Source organism: Podarcis filfolensis (genome assembly GCF_964270895.1).
Source record: "Podarcis filfolensis genome assembly, chromosome: 1".
NCBI classification, from domain to species: Eukaryota; Metazoa; Chordata; class Lepidosauria; order Squamata; family Lacertidae; genus Podarcis; species Podarcis filfolensis.
The window spans coordinates 62,749,279-62,766,945 of record NC_139604.1 but is presented as its reverse complement, the minus strand read 5'-3'; the positions used below and the strand labels follow the sequence as shown (position 1 = coordinate 62,766,945).

General features: G+C 40.4%; 1 protein-coding gene across 28 annotated transcripts in view; it reads right to left on the bottom strand.

Moving 5' to 3' along the window:
- The window catches only part of TNNT3 (troponin T3, fast skeletal type), a 41,738-nt gene that overhangs the window by 14,104 nt on the left and 9,967 nt on the right, over nt 1-17,667 (bottom strand). For 2 of the 28 annotated variants that reach the window (XM_083587933.1, XM_083587934.1), the window contains exon 1: nt 1,079-1,163. In XM_083587933.1, coding sequence (XP_083444059.1) covers nt 1,079-1,148 — 70 coding nt within the window. In that variant the 5' untranslated portion in view covers nt 1,149-1,163. Of the gene's footprint in view, nt 1-1,078; nt 1,164-3,538; nt 3,551-3,933; nt 3,946-5,405; nt 5,418-9,752; nt 9,771-10,502; nt 10,521-12,635; nt 12,654-15,379; nt 15,394-17,066; nt 17,099-17,667 lie in introns of those variants that run through there. The other 26 variants (XM_083587917.1, XM_083587928.1, XM_083587938.1 and 23 more) reach the window with 26 other exon arrangements.

Genomic DNA, 17,667 nt, shown 5'->3' with positions numbered 1-17,667 from the left:
AAGGTTAGTTTTCTGATCCTGGAATAAAAAGTAACATTTCTGTACTTTCAGGATAAGGGTAAAACAAAAAACAAAAAGTCTATTCTACTTTCTTTCTTTTTTAATTAACAGAAAACACGTGACAAAACAAGATGTAGTGTGTGCACAGAGACTAGTCTCAAGGTTACTGTTGTATCTTCAAGATAGCTTTTCTTCTTCTTCTTTAAGGAACTGGATAAAATAAACAAACCCAATCATCATGGCAAAACCCTTTCTTCAATTGCCCCTCACTTTATCTGAGGTTCAGATTGTTCTGGTTCTTACAAACAAGAGATACAAGGCATAAATCCCTAAAATGATCCTGCCAAAAGAAAAAGAGTCCTTCAGTGCTCTGCTTGGAAATAAAGAGAAAGAAAGCTGGAAAGTAAGCATGAGATTTTAAAAGGGGAGAGGGAATTGAAGTAATCTCATGTAAAGAACAGTTTACACTCTCCCTTCAGAATCTGAAATCTAGAAAGGATCAAAACACATCAGTAAGGAATGTTGTTTTTCTGTCCCAAGGTCCTTTTTGGTCTCTACTCTAAAACCTCAAATCACTATGAGAAGACCCCATTAACAGCCTGAATGGGGGCCAAACTGTGGGGGATTTCATCCCAAAGTAAATCCCTTCAGAAGAGGATTTTTTTCTAAGGACCACAGCAGGAGAGGAAAGGATTAAATTCCCCTCCTCATCTACTGCAATCCTGATAATTGTCCATCTGCCACCAGATGCTATTGATTTTTTATATATATTTTTTTAGAAGCCTGCACAGTATATGCAAAGGGACCCCTCTAAAGACATGTCTTGCAGTTGTTTGGACTTAAATCAATGCTATTTTACTTCTGCTGGGAATGACAACAGATTGGGGGAAGAGGAGGGGTTGCTGACGGCTTAAGACTTTTATCTCTTAGCAGTACGGAGGCATGAAAGGTTGTACATTTGCAACTGTGATGATTTGGCCCAGTTCCTGGTTTTACAGTGGGTGAGGATTAGAAGCAGAAAGGCGGGGGAAAGGTGTTAGAAAAGACAGTGTGCGATCTCCAAATGTCACCAAAATACCATCACAATATTCTCCTTCGGCTCCAGCTGCAGATGAAAGGCAAAGGAAAGAAAGGAACTGGGTCAACATGCTCCAATTTTCCTCCTCCTATTTTTCACAACACCCTTATTTGTCTCTCCCCTCTCTACTTTCCAGTTTCTAAAAACCACTTGTTCTTCCTGTGCAGTTGAAAGAAAGAAGAGCAATACATTGTGTCCTATGACTGAAATAGGCGATAGGGACTGTCAAAAAATGTCAATTTCTGAGGGCCAGGTCATACATACAAGACATATTTTTCTCCACCCAAGCAGTCCTGTTGGCTTCTTGGGTGGACAAATGCCATGTTTACTGTGTAGACTGTAAGGTCCTTGTAGCAGGGAACAGCTTGTTTTATAATGATGATGATGATGATGATGATGATGACATCTCCATCGTACAGCAAAAACGATATAATGAAGGTGTCAGGGACACCTCTGTGGGAAGGGAGTTCCACAGCTTAGGGACCACCACAGAGAATGTCTTCTCCCAGGCCACTGCAACCTCCCAAAATCTGGAGGGTTGTGGAATGACCAAGAAAGCCCTTCCTTCCAATCTTAACGTCCAAGAGGGTCTGTAGGGCAGGAGACAGTCTTTCAGATATGCAACCCAGTCAGATGGGTGGCATATAAATAATAATAATAATAATAGTTGTTGTTGTTGTTGTTGTTATCAACATCGTCATCCTTACATTTTGTTGAATATATAACTTCCAGAAATGGATGTGAGTGGCAATCATACAAAGTAACAAGAGGTCTGTGGCTGGCTAATTTGCTGTTTGGGGAAATTTTTAACTTTTACTGATTTTTGAAAATGTATTTCATAGTATTATTGTGGTTTTGGTGTTGTATGCGCTCCAATGTTTTCCTGCAAGGGTACTGCAGCCTGTAAGATGGGGTAGAAATGCATTAAGTAAACAAACCATGTGCTCAGTAGCTGAAAGAAAATATATATACAGTTCATATTTACAGATCCTAATGTTTGAATTTGTCAACTTATATGCCAAAGATAGAGATCCTATATGCAAACTGTGCATTAAAGCTAAATAGGCTGCAAATCAGTGCTCCTTTTTCTAAAAAAAAATGTTTATGGGTACTCTCATTTCCTACTCATACTGAAATACTGCCCCTCAATGAGGCCAAACTTAGATTCACAAAATGTTTAGCGGTATGCTAAACATTTTTTTTAAAAAAGCACTGCTGCAAATGATATCTTAAGTAAGGTGATCAAAAGCTGAACAAACAGAAGGGGGAGGCCAAGGCCACTCTTTGGCTGGGGCAGAATTCAGTCTATGACCAGCCCTGATGACTAATGTCATCCAACAAATGCATGAGTTAGTGGAAACTTCAACAGCCACTAGTAAACCCTCTTGCCTTTCTTCATGATCCTTCTGGCCTTCTAAAACTTCACCATCCCATAATGCATTAATATTAACCCTCTGAAAGTAAGGATGCCTTTCAGAAGCATAATATCCTCTAGTATTAAGGTACAGCAGGTGAAAATCTCTTTCAAAAAACTAGGGTGGCACTCTTCAGTTTGAACATCTAAGGCCCCTTTTCATATTGTAAAGATTTACTAATGGAAACTTTCCATTTTGTATTCAATTCCATGTACATCCCACCTTTCCTCAAAGGCTGTTCAAGGCAATCTAGGTTTTATATTCGCAACAAACCTGTGAGGTAGATTGAATTGAAAGTGCGTGTGCATATCTGGAACCTTCTGTGAAAATCTGCAAAGAAAACTCCTATGCAAGGAATCCTATGCCCATCCTTCCTCACTACATGGAAAGTATGCCTTTCCATTTTATAGTATGCCTTTCCATTTTATAGTATTTTATTGTTATAGTGGTGTTTTAGCGATTGCTTTTTTTTCTCCTTACGGCACAAGCTGTTATGTATGTGTTGTTTTTACCTGTATGGGCCTATGGCCGTAATAAATGATATTCTATTCATGAAACCTAAGGTTGCAATCCTATGCACACTTTCCCTAGGAGTAAGGGCCACTGAAAACAGTGTGATGAAGTAGACTTCCAGGCAATACTGTATGTTTATTGAACATTTTCACCCTGATCGGTTTGCAGGGAGATTAGACAATGCTGGCTATTTAACCATCATTCCCGTAGAATTTGTTGCCAGGCAGATGAGATGACCTTACGTTAAAGCAAGTGTCATCCCACACTTCTCAGTGCATTGTCCCGTCCCTTTGCTTATAACCATAAATCTGATCTTTTGGAGAAGCGTGTTCATTGCGCAAGACCTTCCAATCAACTACAGTTTTGCAGCCTGAATTTGACTGAATCCCACCAAAAAATAGCAACCGTCTGACAGCACCCTTACTTCCAAGTAAACATGCATCAGAATGCGCTGCAAAGCTTCAAACGCTATTCTGCACCGCCCTAGAGGAGAAAAGGAAGACAAACAGTTCCTTAAGTGGAAAGCACATACCTTCTTGGACTTCTGCCGGAGGTGTCAAAGTGGAAGCAAGCAGTGATGGGAAGGAGAGAATAAAGGAAGAAAGAATATGCATGTAAGCACTCTTGAGCTTCATCAGGTGATCAAGGAATGGGTAAAAGGGAATAGAAGAATACTGGTTAAATATAAACATCTAGTGCAGAAGAGACACTGAGGGAAGCTGTAGGAATGTGGGGAGGGAGGGAAAAACTAGGTTATTGCTGGTATAAGTGTGGAGCATTCAAAAAACAACCCACTAGTCTGTAAGTGACAGTTTGTTAATCTTTTTTATCTTGTTTCTTCTCTTCCAACATCCCATTCAAAGACATTATGTACATTCTGTGAACATATCAGAATCAACATACGAATGTGGAAGTCGTGTCGCATACCTGGCTCATGAACTTCATCAGGGGAGAAGTGTCATGGAACAAGATGTAACGGACAGCGAGAGAACGGAAACAAGAGGAACATGTTATTACAAGGTCTTTGGGTGCTTCTATGAGCTTCAAGAGGGGTGGGGGAGGGGGAGGGGAGTTGAGGGAAAGAAAATTAATAACATTGAAAAAATCACATGAAAGCAGCCCACTGGGGAATCAATGAAGGTGAATGGCAAATACCAGATAAAAAGGCACATAGAAAAATGCCACACGTTTTGTCATTCACTTGTCAGCATAGCCCGGGCCAAGAGGAGTTCACCATTATGCTTTACAAAAATGTTTTCTTGGCTGATCCAGAAGAAATGCAAGTATCATCCCATTCATCTGGAGTGCAGCAGTTCTAAAGAGCTTGCATGGGACCATCTCCACAAAACCAGAAATGAGCACACTTATTTCTGTTTCTGGGTAGATAGTCTCATCAGCCCATTTTAGAACCACATGTATGGTCCGAAATTTACATCTGCATACTTTGTTCATGGCAATTTGCACCATGGTAAGCTTTCATATTTTGAATAGTAAGAAAAAGCTGCAGTCAATTTCAGGGTAGCTATGATCTTCATTGTAACATTTTAGTACCTAGACGTGCAAGAAAGCAAGGAAGTTCCATGGTTATCTAGCAAAGGTTCGATTTAAATCTATTCTTGTTACAAGAATAAATTTGATCTGTCATGTGGTTAGGTTCTTTGCACATCAGTGGCTTCCATTCCACTCCCAAAGATGGAAACCAACTCTGATTCCATCTGCATCTCTGGGGAGAACAAAGCTATACATGCAGAATTCCAAAACCAAAAAATGGATCTTTGCGACCATGCCCTTTTACAAAGAATATTCACTCATGAATACAGCAGCTTATCCATAGTAGCTTTTGTCTACACAAAGTCATTACAGTTTAATAAACTGAAGCCATTTAAAAGGAACTCTAGTCTCTAGCTCTCTTCACCCGTTACAATGAAAACGTGTTGAGGGAGGAGCACTTTCAGCATGACTTGTGAAATGGCCAATAGGTTGGATCCAGACTTAGATTAAATCCGTGGGACTTAAGTTAGTTGTGTGTTGTATTGAAGGAAAGACAGTGGGTGGGATCCTGCTCCCCCCTCTACCTGTGCTCATCATAATGCATGAAGAGGACTCAGATCTTCCCTGATTCTGCCCCCACTAGCTGCCCATTTAAGAAAACCCTATGTCTTTTCTGCCTTTTCTATTTCAAGCGCCTGCAAATGTTTTCTTTCTCCCAGATACTTACAAGTGAAGGATGGGAAAATGCATTATTTTTGATCAAGAAGGTTGCAGGAAAAGAAATTAAAATCAAGCAAGTGTTAAGAGTTATTGAAACTGTTATCTCCTGTTTCCTTGCTCCACCTTTGAATTCCTGTACACATCACCCTTTCAGATAATCAGTGGAATTCAGAAGTCATGTCACATACCTGGTTCATGGACTTCGTGAGGTGGGGCGTGCCATTAGAGAAAAAGGAAGACAAGACAAGTAATAAATACAGGGTGACTGCAACCTTTGACTCTTGCAAGTCAAGGTTGAAATAAGTAATTGATTAAAGGGGATTAAAGGGGAACACAAATTAATGACCTGTTTAAAATAAAAAAGGAGACAAACATGAATGGGAAAAGAAGGAAAAGAGGTGGAGAGACAGGCAAATTAACATGGGGTCTCTTGTATAATATTAAACAGTGCAGTCCTGTACATGCTTACTCAGAAGTAAGCCCCATTGAGTTCAATTGAGCTTACTCCCAGGTAGGTAGGTAGGTAGGTATAGGATTGCAGCCTAAGTTGATTTACAAATGTGAATAGAAACCCTTGGAATCTATTTGTACTTTTCTTAAGTACGTAGGGATGATAGCCAGCTACTCAGAACAGACCGAATGAAATCAATGCACTTAAGCCATTGTTTTTAATGGGTCTGCTCTGAACATGGCTTAGTTGGATATCACCCTATGGTGATTTGCACATGTGGAATATGAAATATGCACATATTGTCTGCATACATGGAATTGAGGATCACTTCACATGTTGCTTTTCTGAGCATGGATCGTATTTCTCCATTTCAGAAAAGTAGCATAGGAAGCAGCACTTCCTAAAAGCTATATATCCTTCTGATATGGACCATGGCTGTTGTGTCTGTGCGTCTGTGTGCATATGTGAATCTAACCATAGTACACCTGCTATTGTTAGGTGTAAAAACAACACAACTATTTAATATTTATAAAAATGCCTATACTATACTAGCCATTGTACAGTTATAAAAACAAGCAGATCCCTGCCTGCAGGCTCACAATTTAATAAACATGACATGGTTTTCCAATTATTAAAAAAAAAACACAAATGCACTATTCATAACGCACAAGGATTCATGTCTGTTGTGAACTTCATCTGTGGAAGAGCAATTATTTTATTTTATTTTGCCAAGTGCTTCAGAAAACCGAAGCCCTTAAGAATCAGATAAACTATACCGTTTTTTTTAAGGATGTCAGCGATGAATTACTTGTGTCGTCTGGACTGGACTTTACATAAGTTCTCACCTTTTTTTAGAGAGGCAAGCATGTGGAAGTGCTGGGCAAATTTGCAGGAGAAGAGGACAAGATAGCCTGCCCCTTTGTACTTTGAAGGGGCTTCAGCAGCTCCTGTGATGATTCTCTCAGCCTCCCGCCTCCCCACTTGCCCCCCCAATGACCTCAGACCTGCTTCTAGTTGTCTATGAAGGGTTCCACCAAAGTCCATCAGCTACTGGTGGACAGTGTGAGCAAACTTATATGCTACAGCTTATCCAGGGAATGAAAAGAAAGTAGACTAAAGAGGGCATTTTAATTTTCCCAGTCTTTTGGAACATGTGTAGGGAAAGGCAAAAGGTAGTCCTATAAAAATATGAAGGAAGGCTAGCAATTAGGGGAATGCTTGGATCATAGAGATGGGTACACTAACCAAATACTATATAAAGGTATTTCCCTGGGAATGTCTAAAGTGTTGTGCAGCTAGTAATCCTGTGCTTCACCGTGTTCTTAGCAGAGTCTCAGTTGGCTTATATCCACAAGAGCACTGCAGTGAATGGATAAACCCTAGATCAGCCTTTCTCAACCTGTGGGTCTCCAGATGTTGTTGAACTACAACTCCCATCACCTTTAGGTAGCAAGGCCAGAGCTCAGGGATGATGGGAGTTGTAGTCCAACAACATCTGGGGACCCACAGGTTGAGAACCACTGCCCTTGATCATGGGTAGGCAAACTAAGGCCTGGGGGCCGGATCCGGCCCAATCACCTTCTAAATCCGGCGCGTGGACAGCCCAGGAATCAGCGTGTTTCTACATGAGTTGAATGTGTCCTTTTATTTAAAATGCATCTCTGGGTTATTTGCAGAGTATAGGAATTTGTTCATTCCCCCCACCCCAAAAATATAGTCCAGCCCCCCACAAGGTCTGAGGGACAGTGGACCAGCCCCCTGCTGAAAAAGGTTGCTGACCCCTGCTCTAGATCATATATGTTGAGTGTCTGTCCTATATGACAAGGTTTCACTGCACAATAAATATCACCATTTGTTAATGAAAATGAGATAGAGGGAAAGAGAGATTGTCTCCAGGGAAACCAACATAGATATTAAGGTAATGTGTTGCTCTCCTGTTCTCTTCCATCACTTTCAAATTCTTGCACACACTGATATGAGATGGAAAGAGAAGAATTCAGAAGTCAAGTCACATACCTGGTTCATGAACTTCACCAGGTGGGAAGTATCATGGAACAAGATTGAGGCAATAGAAAACAAGAATATTAGAAAAAGGACAGCACGATTACAAGAGGCTTAAAGTAATTCAAGACAGTGTTGATAAGTAAGTCAGCTCATTATAGGAAAGCAAATTAATGCAGTTAAGACAGGGATGGTGAAATGCACATAGACAAATGCAGCTCATGCAAATGCGGAATAGGAAATGTAAAGAGTTCAGACTGCAAATGAATTGTAAGCCAAGAATCACTTTGTTTATGAAACTGTTCCTTTCCTTCTGGGGCACATCTACATACTTCAGGAACAAACTCACAGAGACCACCCAGCCCCACAATCAAAGTGTGCCTCGGCCTGTGCCATTCTCTGTCACCACATACTTTGTCCTTGCAGATGGCATGGAGGACTGTAGTGACATCAATATGGCAAGCAAAATAGGCACAACTGGATTTCCAGTCGGCTCCTTTGTATCCCCAACAAGGAAAGCTACCTGCCTATTCTAGAAACACTACCTATGGTTTGGCTTGCATGCTGCAGCTCCCAGCCAGAAACAGAGAAGATGTCATGTGCATATTTCTCCCTTGAGCCTCGCCAGCAGATAGTAGACGCACTGGTTTCATTCACTAATAGCAAGTACTAGGAGGCAATGCGGTTTCTCAATTTTATTCCTAATCACATTGTTAGCACCACATGTGGTTAAGCCCTGAATATGCTTACAGGGCCAAAACAGCACAAAGTTTAGGTTGCTTCTGACCCTTTCAGCCATTTAAACAGGGCAGGACGAAGAAGGCCATGAAGAACCGGTGCTCAAAAACCTGTTGTGGAACTATGTGAGGCAAGCTAGTGCCAGTGCTGCTGTTGTCAGCAGGCAGGCACATGTTGGGAATATGCATTCACATCTTGCCATGCTTGTCTATTGTATGAATTCTTCGGCATGGGACTGCAGCACAGACTTCTGGGTAATGGGTGGATCAGCCTGAGGCCAGTGCAATGCATTGTCAATTCAGGAAGAAGCAGGAGCGCGGAAACAAATTTACTCTCTATTCCACTAAATCCTGAATTGAATCATGGCTGCAGACATCAAGTCTCAAGAGGGCATTAAAAGCAGTATAACCGTTCCTTACTTTTCTTTAAAGAGCCAAACTAAAGCTTTGGAGCTGAATTAAAGGCGTATATGTACTCAAGCAGACAGAACGAATCTTACACAAGTATAGGATGATATTAAGCAACACAGCAGGGCAAATTCAACAGGGAGTTCTGTAGATTAGGGTAGAACGTTTGTCAATTTCACCACATTTCCCCCCTCATATCTGCACAGAATTGTGGTAAAGTCTTCCTTCATTGAAGGAAGGAAGCTATGCCAGGCAACTAATCTCATGCCAGGCTAATTTGGTCATCTGTATGAGTTCATATTTATGAGTTCAATGTTTGGGCTGCATTTTGCTGAAGGCTCATGTGGGCTTTCATCAAGCAGCTAATCCTAAATCTTGCCTTATTAATACTAATAAATAATACCAACTTTTAAGAGTTGATTTTGACTACATATTTTCACCCCATAAGCACATATGGAAGCTGTTGTGCTAGAAAGAAAAGCAGATGTGGATTTTGAATTCCAATGCAATGTTTTCCCAATTGTATTCTTCTGCCTTAATTTCTCTGTGAGGGTAGGAGAGAAGCCATTATATTGGAATTAGCAGCAACACACACCAAAGGATATAGTTGCTTGCTCCAAGGCAGGGCTGTGGAACGGAAGTCTGAGCCACCTACATAATATCCCATTCATTCCAACTACCCAGTCTCTTATGCCATAGGTAATTCAGCTGAAGTCAATAGAAAATCAAGCACCATGCACAGATGGCTTAGGGCGTGTCAGTGGCTGTACATTTTTCGAAGGGTCTATTTAGATATAGTCAGTGCCTATAGTCAGTGCCCTTTTGCATTCAATTAGCAAGGACAGTACTATAATTACACCTTCTCTTCCACAGCCTTAAGAAATGCAGTGCTCCAACTTCTATTTAAATGGTCAGAACCGAGATGCCTCAACACGTACCTTCTTCCTGAGCTTCTTCTGGAGGAAGAATAGAAAAAAGAGAAGGAAACAGCAAAAGAAAGAAAAAAGAGTTAAACAATAAAAATGAAATCAGCCCGCCCAAACTGTGTGAAGAACATGAGGTCGTAGGGCTAAAGTTAGAAATAACAATATTGCAAGTCAAGCAGGGAAAAATGAATCACATACACATTGAATGGACACAACACATTGAGCAGTGATTTGAAATGTTACTTGGATAGTAAGAATATGGGCAGTTTTTGGCTTTCTTTGTTTTTAAAGCATGCATATAGATCAGAGTTAGGTTGAATCCTAAAATCCCATATTTTGTTAGACAGAGGTTATTTATATAATATGCCACATTTCAAATCCTGCAATTTGTGGAGAAAATGAACCAAAAATGACTATATTTCTCCAAAGAGGGATGCTATGCAGAGTCTTATTCTGGGGGAAAAAAATAGAAGTTTGAAAAAAATGCAACCAATTCTGTTATTTACCATGAACAACAAACAACAAACACTTCTTTTAGTGTATAGGGGATTCAAAACTGAGTTGTCATGAACTCAGTTTCATCGACTCCCCCACCCACCCACATTGATGCCATGGAATCAAGCCTTTGGAGTTAATATTCTCTTTTATCTTGTTCTTTTTCTTCTGCCACCCTAGGATTCCTTTGTGCAGACAAACCACTCTTCTGAAAAGGAAGAGAGAGAAATCCAGAGGGCAACACCACACACATACGCACACACATACCTTCTTCTTGTGCTTCCTCTGATAGGAGACATCATGGGAACAAGAGGCAAAGACAAACAAAATAATAACATTAAGATAGTGGCCCAAACCCTTTAAAAACTATTTTTGTGAACTACTGCTGGAGAAATAAGTGGTTAGAAAAAAAAGAGAATGTACAAAACAGGAAGCAAACAGAAGAAGACAGTTACAGATCAAACAAAGATGGTCAATTCAGAAACCAGAAAAACATAATTCAGGAGAGAGGGGAGCATGCTGTTTAAAGAGAAGAGAAACACCAAGCGTAGCAATCACACACTGAAATCAATGTGGGGTTTCCCCCTGTCCAACAGAAAGGAAGGAACATAGGAAAAGAAGGAGGAAGGAAAGAAGAAAAGGAAATTCATTTTTCCCAGAAGAAGCTGCCTGTATTAGGTTAGCACCCTTGACTATTTCTTTGTTAGGTTTGACAAGTGGCTGAAGATGGAGTTTGAAAAGGACCTTCATTCACAATAACCCTAAGGAAAGCACTGTTTTTTTTCTTTGCTTTTCAATTAGGGTACTGGCTTAAAAGCTGTTGTTTCAATAAGGAAATGAACTTCTCCTCAGCAGCATCGTACTCAGGAGCTAAGAATAATACATTTAGCCTTAAGCCTCCCATTGTGATTTTATGGAGTTTCTGTGTTGGAGTCGGTTGCTCATAGTCTTCCAGTCTTCCATAGTCTCCCCCCCCCCAACACTAGACATGTTAGTATATCCAGAGCCTCAAGGGCTACACTGCCCTGCATTTTTAACACCATGGCATTCCTGCTCCAATCCCAGCATTCTCTTCTGGTACAACTAAAAGTGTTAACAACTGAACCAGGCTATCCACAGTATCACATGCATATAGGAAGGAAATGACTGCGGTACATGGGAGAGCAGGCTAGCCCAGAAGGTCTAACACACACAACCCAACCCCATGGGACAGGCCTCTGTTTCCTGGTGGGAGAAGAAATCCATATTGTAAAGGCATCTCTGCTTGCCCACGGTTTCCCTGATCTATACAACTGGTCCTTGGTATTACTAGATTCCTGCTTTATTCAATCACTCTACTCTTTTTATGTTTAAATATTAAGCAGTTTAGAAATGCTTTAAAATAAAACAAATCCTTTATATATCACTGAACAACAACCACAAAATCAATATTCTTCCAGGCTGGTTTCTCTCTCTCCCTTTATAACCTGAGAGCAAAGTTTTATCATCAAATGGCAAGGGATTGTAAGGCTGGATCTAAACACATCAAAGAAGCATTTCAGTTAAATGCGTTGTAAACTTTGTGAGAAATCGGGTTGGCAAAAATGGAACAGCACCATCTGGTGTCACAGTGTTAAAAGGCATATGCAACGCATATAAAGTGCTTTTTCTTTGCCAATGTAGCTGAGTCCTAAGTAGCCTGTTTCAAAATATTTGAGGGGTATCCTGATATGGAGTACAGCAAAACAAAGAAGACTCTTGCACTAGAAAAACGTATTAGCACTTCCACATCCAAGTACCTAGATAATGTGTGGTCTCACTCAACACTTTGATCCTGTAAGCTTTTCTGAAGACCCCGTCACTGCCAAGAGTCTGCAGTACAAACAATAAGTTCAGCACTAATGGAACTGTGTGAAAGGGAATCTTCTTCACTCCATCTTCAAAACGTGCCTGTATCAATATACACTACTGTAACTTGTCAAACCTGTAGTCAGCTAAAGATGATGTACATTTCCCAATTTTATATTATCAACCTGCACATTTAACTTATTGTGCTGATGACAGTTTGTTTGGGAACTTAAATATTATAATGGGAGTTTCTGCCACCACAAATTCAAATCTAATTATGAGGGCCAGAAAGGGAATTCAGCAAGATGCACAACTGAGCAATCATATAATTGCTTGGGTTAAAGGCTAGCTGTGTAATATGCATTTAATCTGGTGGCTGTCAAGATCTCCCCTTTGGCCTTGTGAAATGGCCTCCAGTTTTAATTCTAAAGTCACTGGGCTGGTCATTCACCTAGCATTTCAGATCATCTTTAGCAGACAATAACAAAGAGATGGGTGAATGACAGGCAGCTAAAGAGCTGAAGATCAAGGGATCATCCAGGAGAGAGAAGGCACATTCCAGGTTTTGGTTACCTTCTTCTTCGTATTCCTCTGCATTGAGATGAAAGAAAGAAAACGAGAAAAGCAACAGAATCAACAAAAAAGCATAGCAATTGCAATACATGGACCACAAGGACCGACACAAAGGATAAAAACTCACTGAAAATAAAAACACCCTTTATTTATAAAAAGCCAAAACAAAACAAAACACCCAAACCTATTTCCATGGTTCTTCTCGGTCTAAAGTCTGGAGCTAATCAAGTACAAAAAAATAATGAACTGGCCATTGTTTCCTTTCAAGAATAAGAGATTTCAACTGAGTTGGCATGAGTAAATTATATTATTCTAATAGACGTAGCATGTCCCAATGTAAAAATTTGATTGAGATTCCATTGCACTTCTGCAAAGGAAGGGCATATTGCATAAATGAACTTTCAGCAGGAGTAATTCTTCCCTCCAAATGATTTCTATAGGATACTGTTGTGTAGTTCGCACAAGCAGTCAAAGGTAGCTCACTGCCTGCTCTGATTCACTCTGGTGATCTCTTGTAGGTGGAATGGTAGCTTCAGAATCCGCTAATTTAATACCAACAAGTAAACGCTGGAGAGGGTTGTATTTCAATCTTAGAGTGAATTACAGCTGTAATATTTTTTTCCTGATTCTGTTTATATTGGATAGCTATGGTATTGGTCAATAAGCCTCAATAGATAGTAAAACGACAATGCAATTTCCTCCATTAAATGTTCCTGTTTCATTAATGTATAACTAGAGGTTGCTAAAATTAGTGAAAGGTTTTGAATCAAGATATTTAGTGTTACTGCTGCAAAAATCTGGATTTATTTTACTGAACATATTTCATATCCAACGCACATTTCCAATATGGAATATACTATTCAGCAGCCCTGCTCACGTTTGGTAGTGGAATGAGTAAGCAATGCACAAAATGCTGCCTTTTGCTTTTGGAGCAATTCCACATGACACAGCCACAATGTGGAGGCTGCTCACAAAATTACCTCCGCCTTGGAAGTGCTCCATGCAGTGGCCAGTATTTCTTGCACTGGCTCACCTTGTAGATCAGCCCCTACGAAATATTCACAGTGGCATCTTTCAGCAGTCTCGGGCACTAGAAACCTCATGGTGGGAGCCAGGCAATCTTGTACAGCAAGCTGGCACCATCCTGCTAAGTGGCTGCTGTGTCAACCCACTTTAAAGAGGTCTCCACCGGTGGTCATATGACATGCTGCTGCTGTGAAAGTCATCCTCAGGGAAGATCAAACCAGCTTCTCAGTGCAATTTAGGAAAGAACTAGACATAATGGCAGCCCAGCCCATGTATGATAATACAGGTCATGCCAAGATCCTACAAAGTGGGGAGTGGGATAATTTAAAGTGTCACATGTATGGGAGGAAAAAATGATGACTCCTCTTCTCACTCCATGCCCTCAACAACTGCTTCTACTCAGCTAATTTTTCTCCTGGCAGGGTTGTTTCTGATCTTGGAGTGTCACCAGGAGAGGTTGGGGAGATTGGAGAAGCCATTTTTCAGACAAGAACAAGGACAGGTCAAACACTCTCCTCTTGACCACAGATGCTGTGCTTAAATTGTTCCCAGAAGGTGCTGCCTCAAAAGGCTGAACTATTTATCTGCAGCTATGTGATCTTCAGTTCCATCCCAGCTTTACAGTTTTGTGAGTCAGCTTTCTCTTAAATGACATCAGCTTGAGGAAAGACTGTTAAAAAAGAGAGTCGTCTGTCTTCAGTCCAAAAAGAAGATATGCTTCATAGACATGACCAAGCACCCTGCGCAGAAAATTTGCTTCCACATGCGACTGCAAGACAACAAAAGTCTGCACTGATAGTATGATGCTTTCTGACAGGGAACATATGCTGATAGCGTGAACAAATACAGAGAACAGCAATGAACTACAATGCACAAATTCATATATTTTGAAACAGCTAATATGTTTGGATATGTAATCTTCTACAATGGAAACAGACACGGGATAGAATCATAGAATAGAATCATAGAGTTGGAAGAGACCACAAGGGCCATCGAGTCCTGGGGAACAAGTTACATAGTACTTGTACCCCAGTCTACAATGGTGTTATCTTAAAAAGGCAAAACTTTTCAAAATGCATAGGTTGGAGACAGTCTGCAAACATGTTTTTTTTTTTGTTTAATAAAAATAAAAAATTCATTCATTTTCACGCCATCCACAGGGTAACAAGCAGCAATAAGATAATCTTGAAATGAATAAGCTACAAATAGAGACATATTTATGGGCTCCGTGATTGTCAAATCCGTCACCAACAGATGGCAGCAGCTGCATGACAAGAAAGCAAAAATAGGAGGTGGAGGAGAGAGGATAGATGTGATTTTAATGAACAGGAAATCCAACCATGTGAAACGGGCATTGACCATGTAAGCAAGGTCAACACTGGTCAGAATTTTATAAAATGAGATACCATGATCCTATGCTCACGGTCAGCCAGAATTCAGAATGCTTGTGTATGATGGATTACAGGTGGGAAAGGGGAGGAATTTGGTATGAAGAAATGAATGACTTAAGTTATGAGACCTTCACAGTATGAAACCATCACAAGAATAATAGAAACAGATATCCTCTTAGGATTCTGCCTTCTGAATATATATATGCGGAGTACATTTTTTAAAAAACTAAGATGCTTTTTTTAAAAAAAATAACCCTAATATGCATTGGAAAGGTATATCAAAAAAATTACACTGATATACAATTAAGAAAAGCTGTCCATACTCACCCTCTACTTGCTCCCTGTTACAAAAAAAAGACAGACACAAAAGGAAACACAGAAGATAAGACCGTATTCAAATTAATGAACAGAGCAATCCTATGTGTGTTTACACTGAAGGGACGTCTCACTCTGTTCAATGGACTCACAGTCTGGTGAATGTGCACAGTATTGCAGACTTAATTATAGCTATCATGTGATGTACTTGCTGCTTGTAAGTATAATTCATAGATCCTGCCTTATTTGTGCTATCATCTTTCAGCTCCAAGTCATTGTCAGAATAAAAAAATGGTAAAGCATCACTAGTCTGGCTGGAGGCTGGAGGTTTTATGCATGTGAGCACTGCATCCCTCTCTCTGTTTGTCAAGACACTCCATCATGACTTCAAGACTCCCTTGAAAACTAAATTTAGTAGTAAGCTTTCTCTATGAAGCATTCTAGCTTCAGCTCCACTAAACCATCACCTTATCAGCTTTCTGTGTTTTTACCAATGACAAATCTAAGTCTCCTGGGAATGTACTATAGAACCTTTTTTATTTCGTCCTGCATGTTTGCAAGAAGAAGAAGACGACTTTGGATTTGATATCCCGCTTTATCACTACCCTAAGGAGTCTCAAAGTGGCTAACATTCCCCTTTCCCTTCCTCCCCCACAACAAACACTCTGTGAGGTGAGTGGGGCTGAGAGACTTCAGAGAAGTGTGACTGGCCCAAGGTCACCCAGCAGCTGCATGTGGAGGAGCGGAGACGTGAACCCGGTTCACCAGATTACGAGTCTACCGCTCCTAACCACTACAGCACACTGGATTAAATTAGTTAAAGTTGTCTGAGGCTGCCCTGCTTTGTTTTATCAGTGATTGGTTTTATTAATTAATGCATACTAATGTCGTTTAATGCTGCATGTTGCTATATTATATCAGGTTGGAAACTGCTCTGTGATCATGGTATGGCTTCACTTGCACATGACACAAACCAAACTATGGCTCAGCATGAATGGGGAAGCATGCTGGCACACAAGGAAAACATTGTGGTTACTTTGCTCCTTCCCTGCTTGTACTGCTGCCGCAAACCCACAAAAGCAACAAAGTCAAGATTTGGCTTAGCATTATGTCCGAACCAAGGTTTGTGGTTTGCTCTCCACAAACAAACATTGGTTGTTAATAACCCCAGGCTTGGACATAATGCTAAACGAAACCATGGTTTCGCTCCTGATAGCATGGTGGCAGCAGGTGAGCAAAGCAGCAACAATTTGCTCCCTGTGCACCAGCATACTTCCTCATTCAAGCTAAACCATAGTTTGAATTAGTGCTGAGTACAAGCCAGGCCTGTGTGGTGCAGAAAAACCTGGATTTTTAAAATACATAATAAATACATAATATGTCCTCTGTTTCCTCAGTATTTCACCACTAACCTCCTCATTTGCTTCATCTTAATTCCAAACTATAGTTAAGAAGTTACATTCTGCCCATGATCTGCGCAAGCAGCAAATAGCACTGACTATTTAGGGTTGTGGATTCATAAATAAATAAATAAATAAATGCAGTAAAATTAGGTGTTGCTTCTCATTGATTTTGGAACAGGTCATTGACTTTGTACCTGTGGGGGCCAGTTGTTTCATACTACCAGAAAACCTCCCTCCCCCCTAAAAAAAAGAATGCCCCTTAAAACCAATGGTAATATTGATATGCTTCTACTTACACTTCTTCGTTGTCAGACATGTTGGCAGGTTTCTAGATGAAAGAACAAGTGAAGAGCAGAATAAGTATGTGACATATCACCCATGCACACCTGATCTTTCTATAGATGTAAAAAAAAAATCCCATGATACTTGAGAAGTGGAGCAAGGGTAATTAAATGAGTTGAAGAAGGGATTATTGTAGCAATACACTTCGTAAACCCTACAGTAAAATTAATCATCAAATGGGAGGCTAGCCTGTCACTTGTCTGAGCCGAACCTTATAAACTACAGTAATTCATACATTTAACTCCAAGTTGAAATAAGATGTCAAACACTGTGGCATTCAAGCCCTCCAAATTGCACTCACGTCATTATGAGCACTAGATGGAACACAATCAGGCCCTCACTATGTGATGTATATGTGAATGGGCAACTTCAGGCATGTCAGCCTGATATCTGGTAGTGAGAAACATTCCCCTAGATCAGAGATGGAAAGTCGCTGGCCCATGGGCTGGATCTAGTCTGCAGTCTAGCCTATTACACCCCACCCCATCCAATGCCGCCACAGCTAATAGGCATAGAAAAAAAGCTCCCACTGGGTCCATATCATATCTCTTTCTC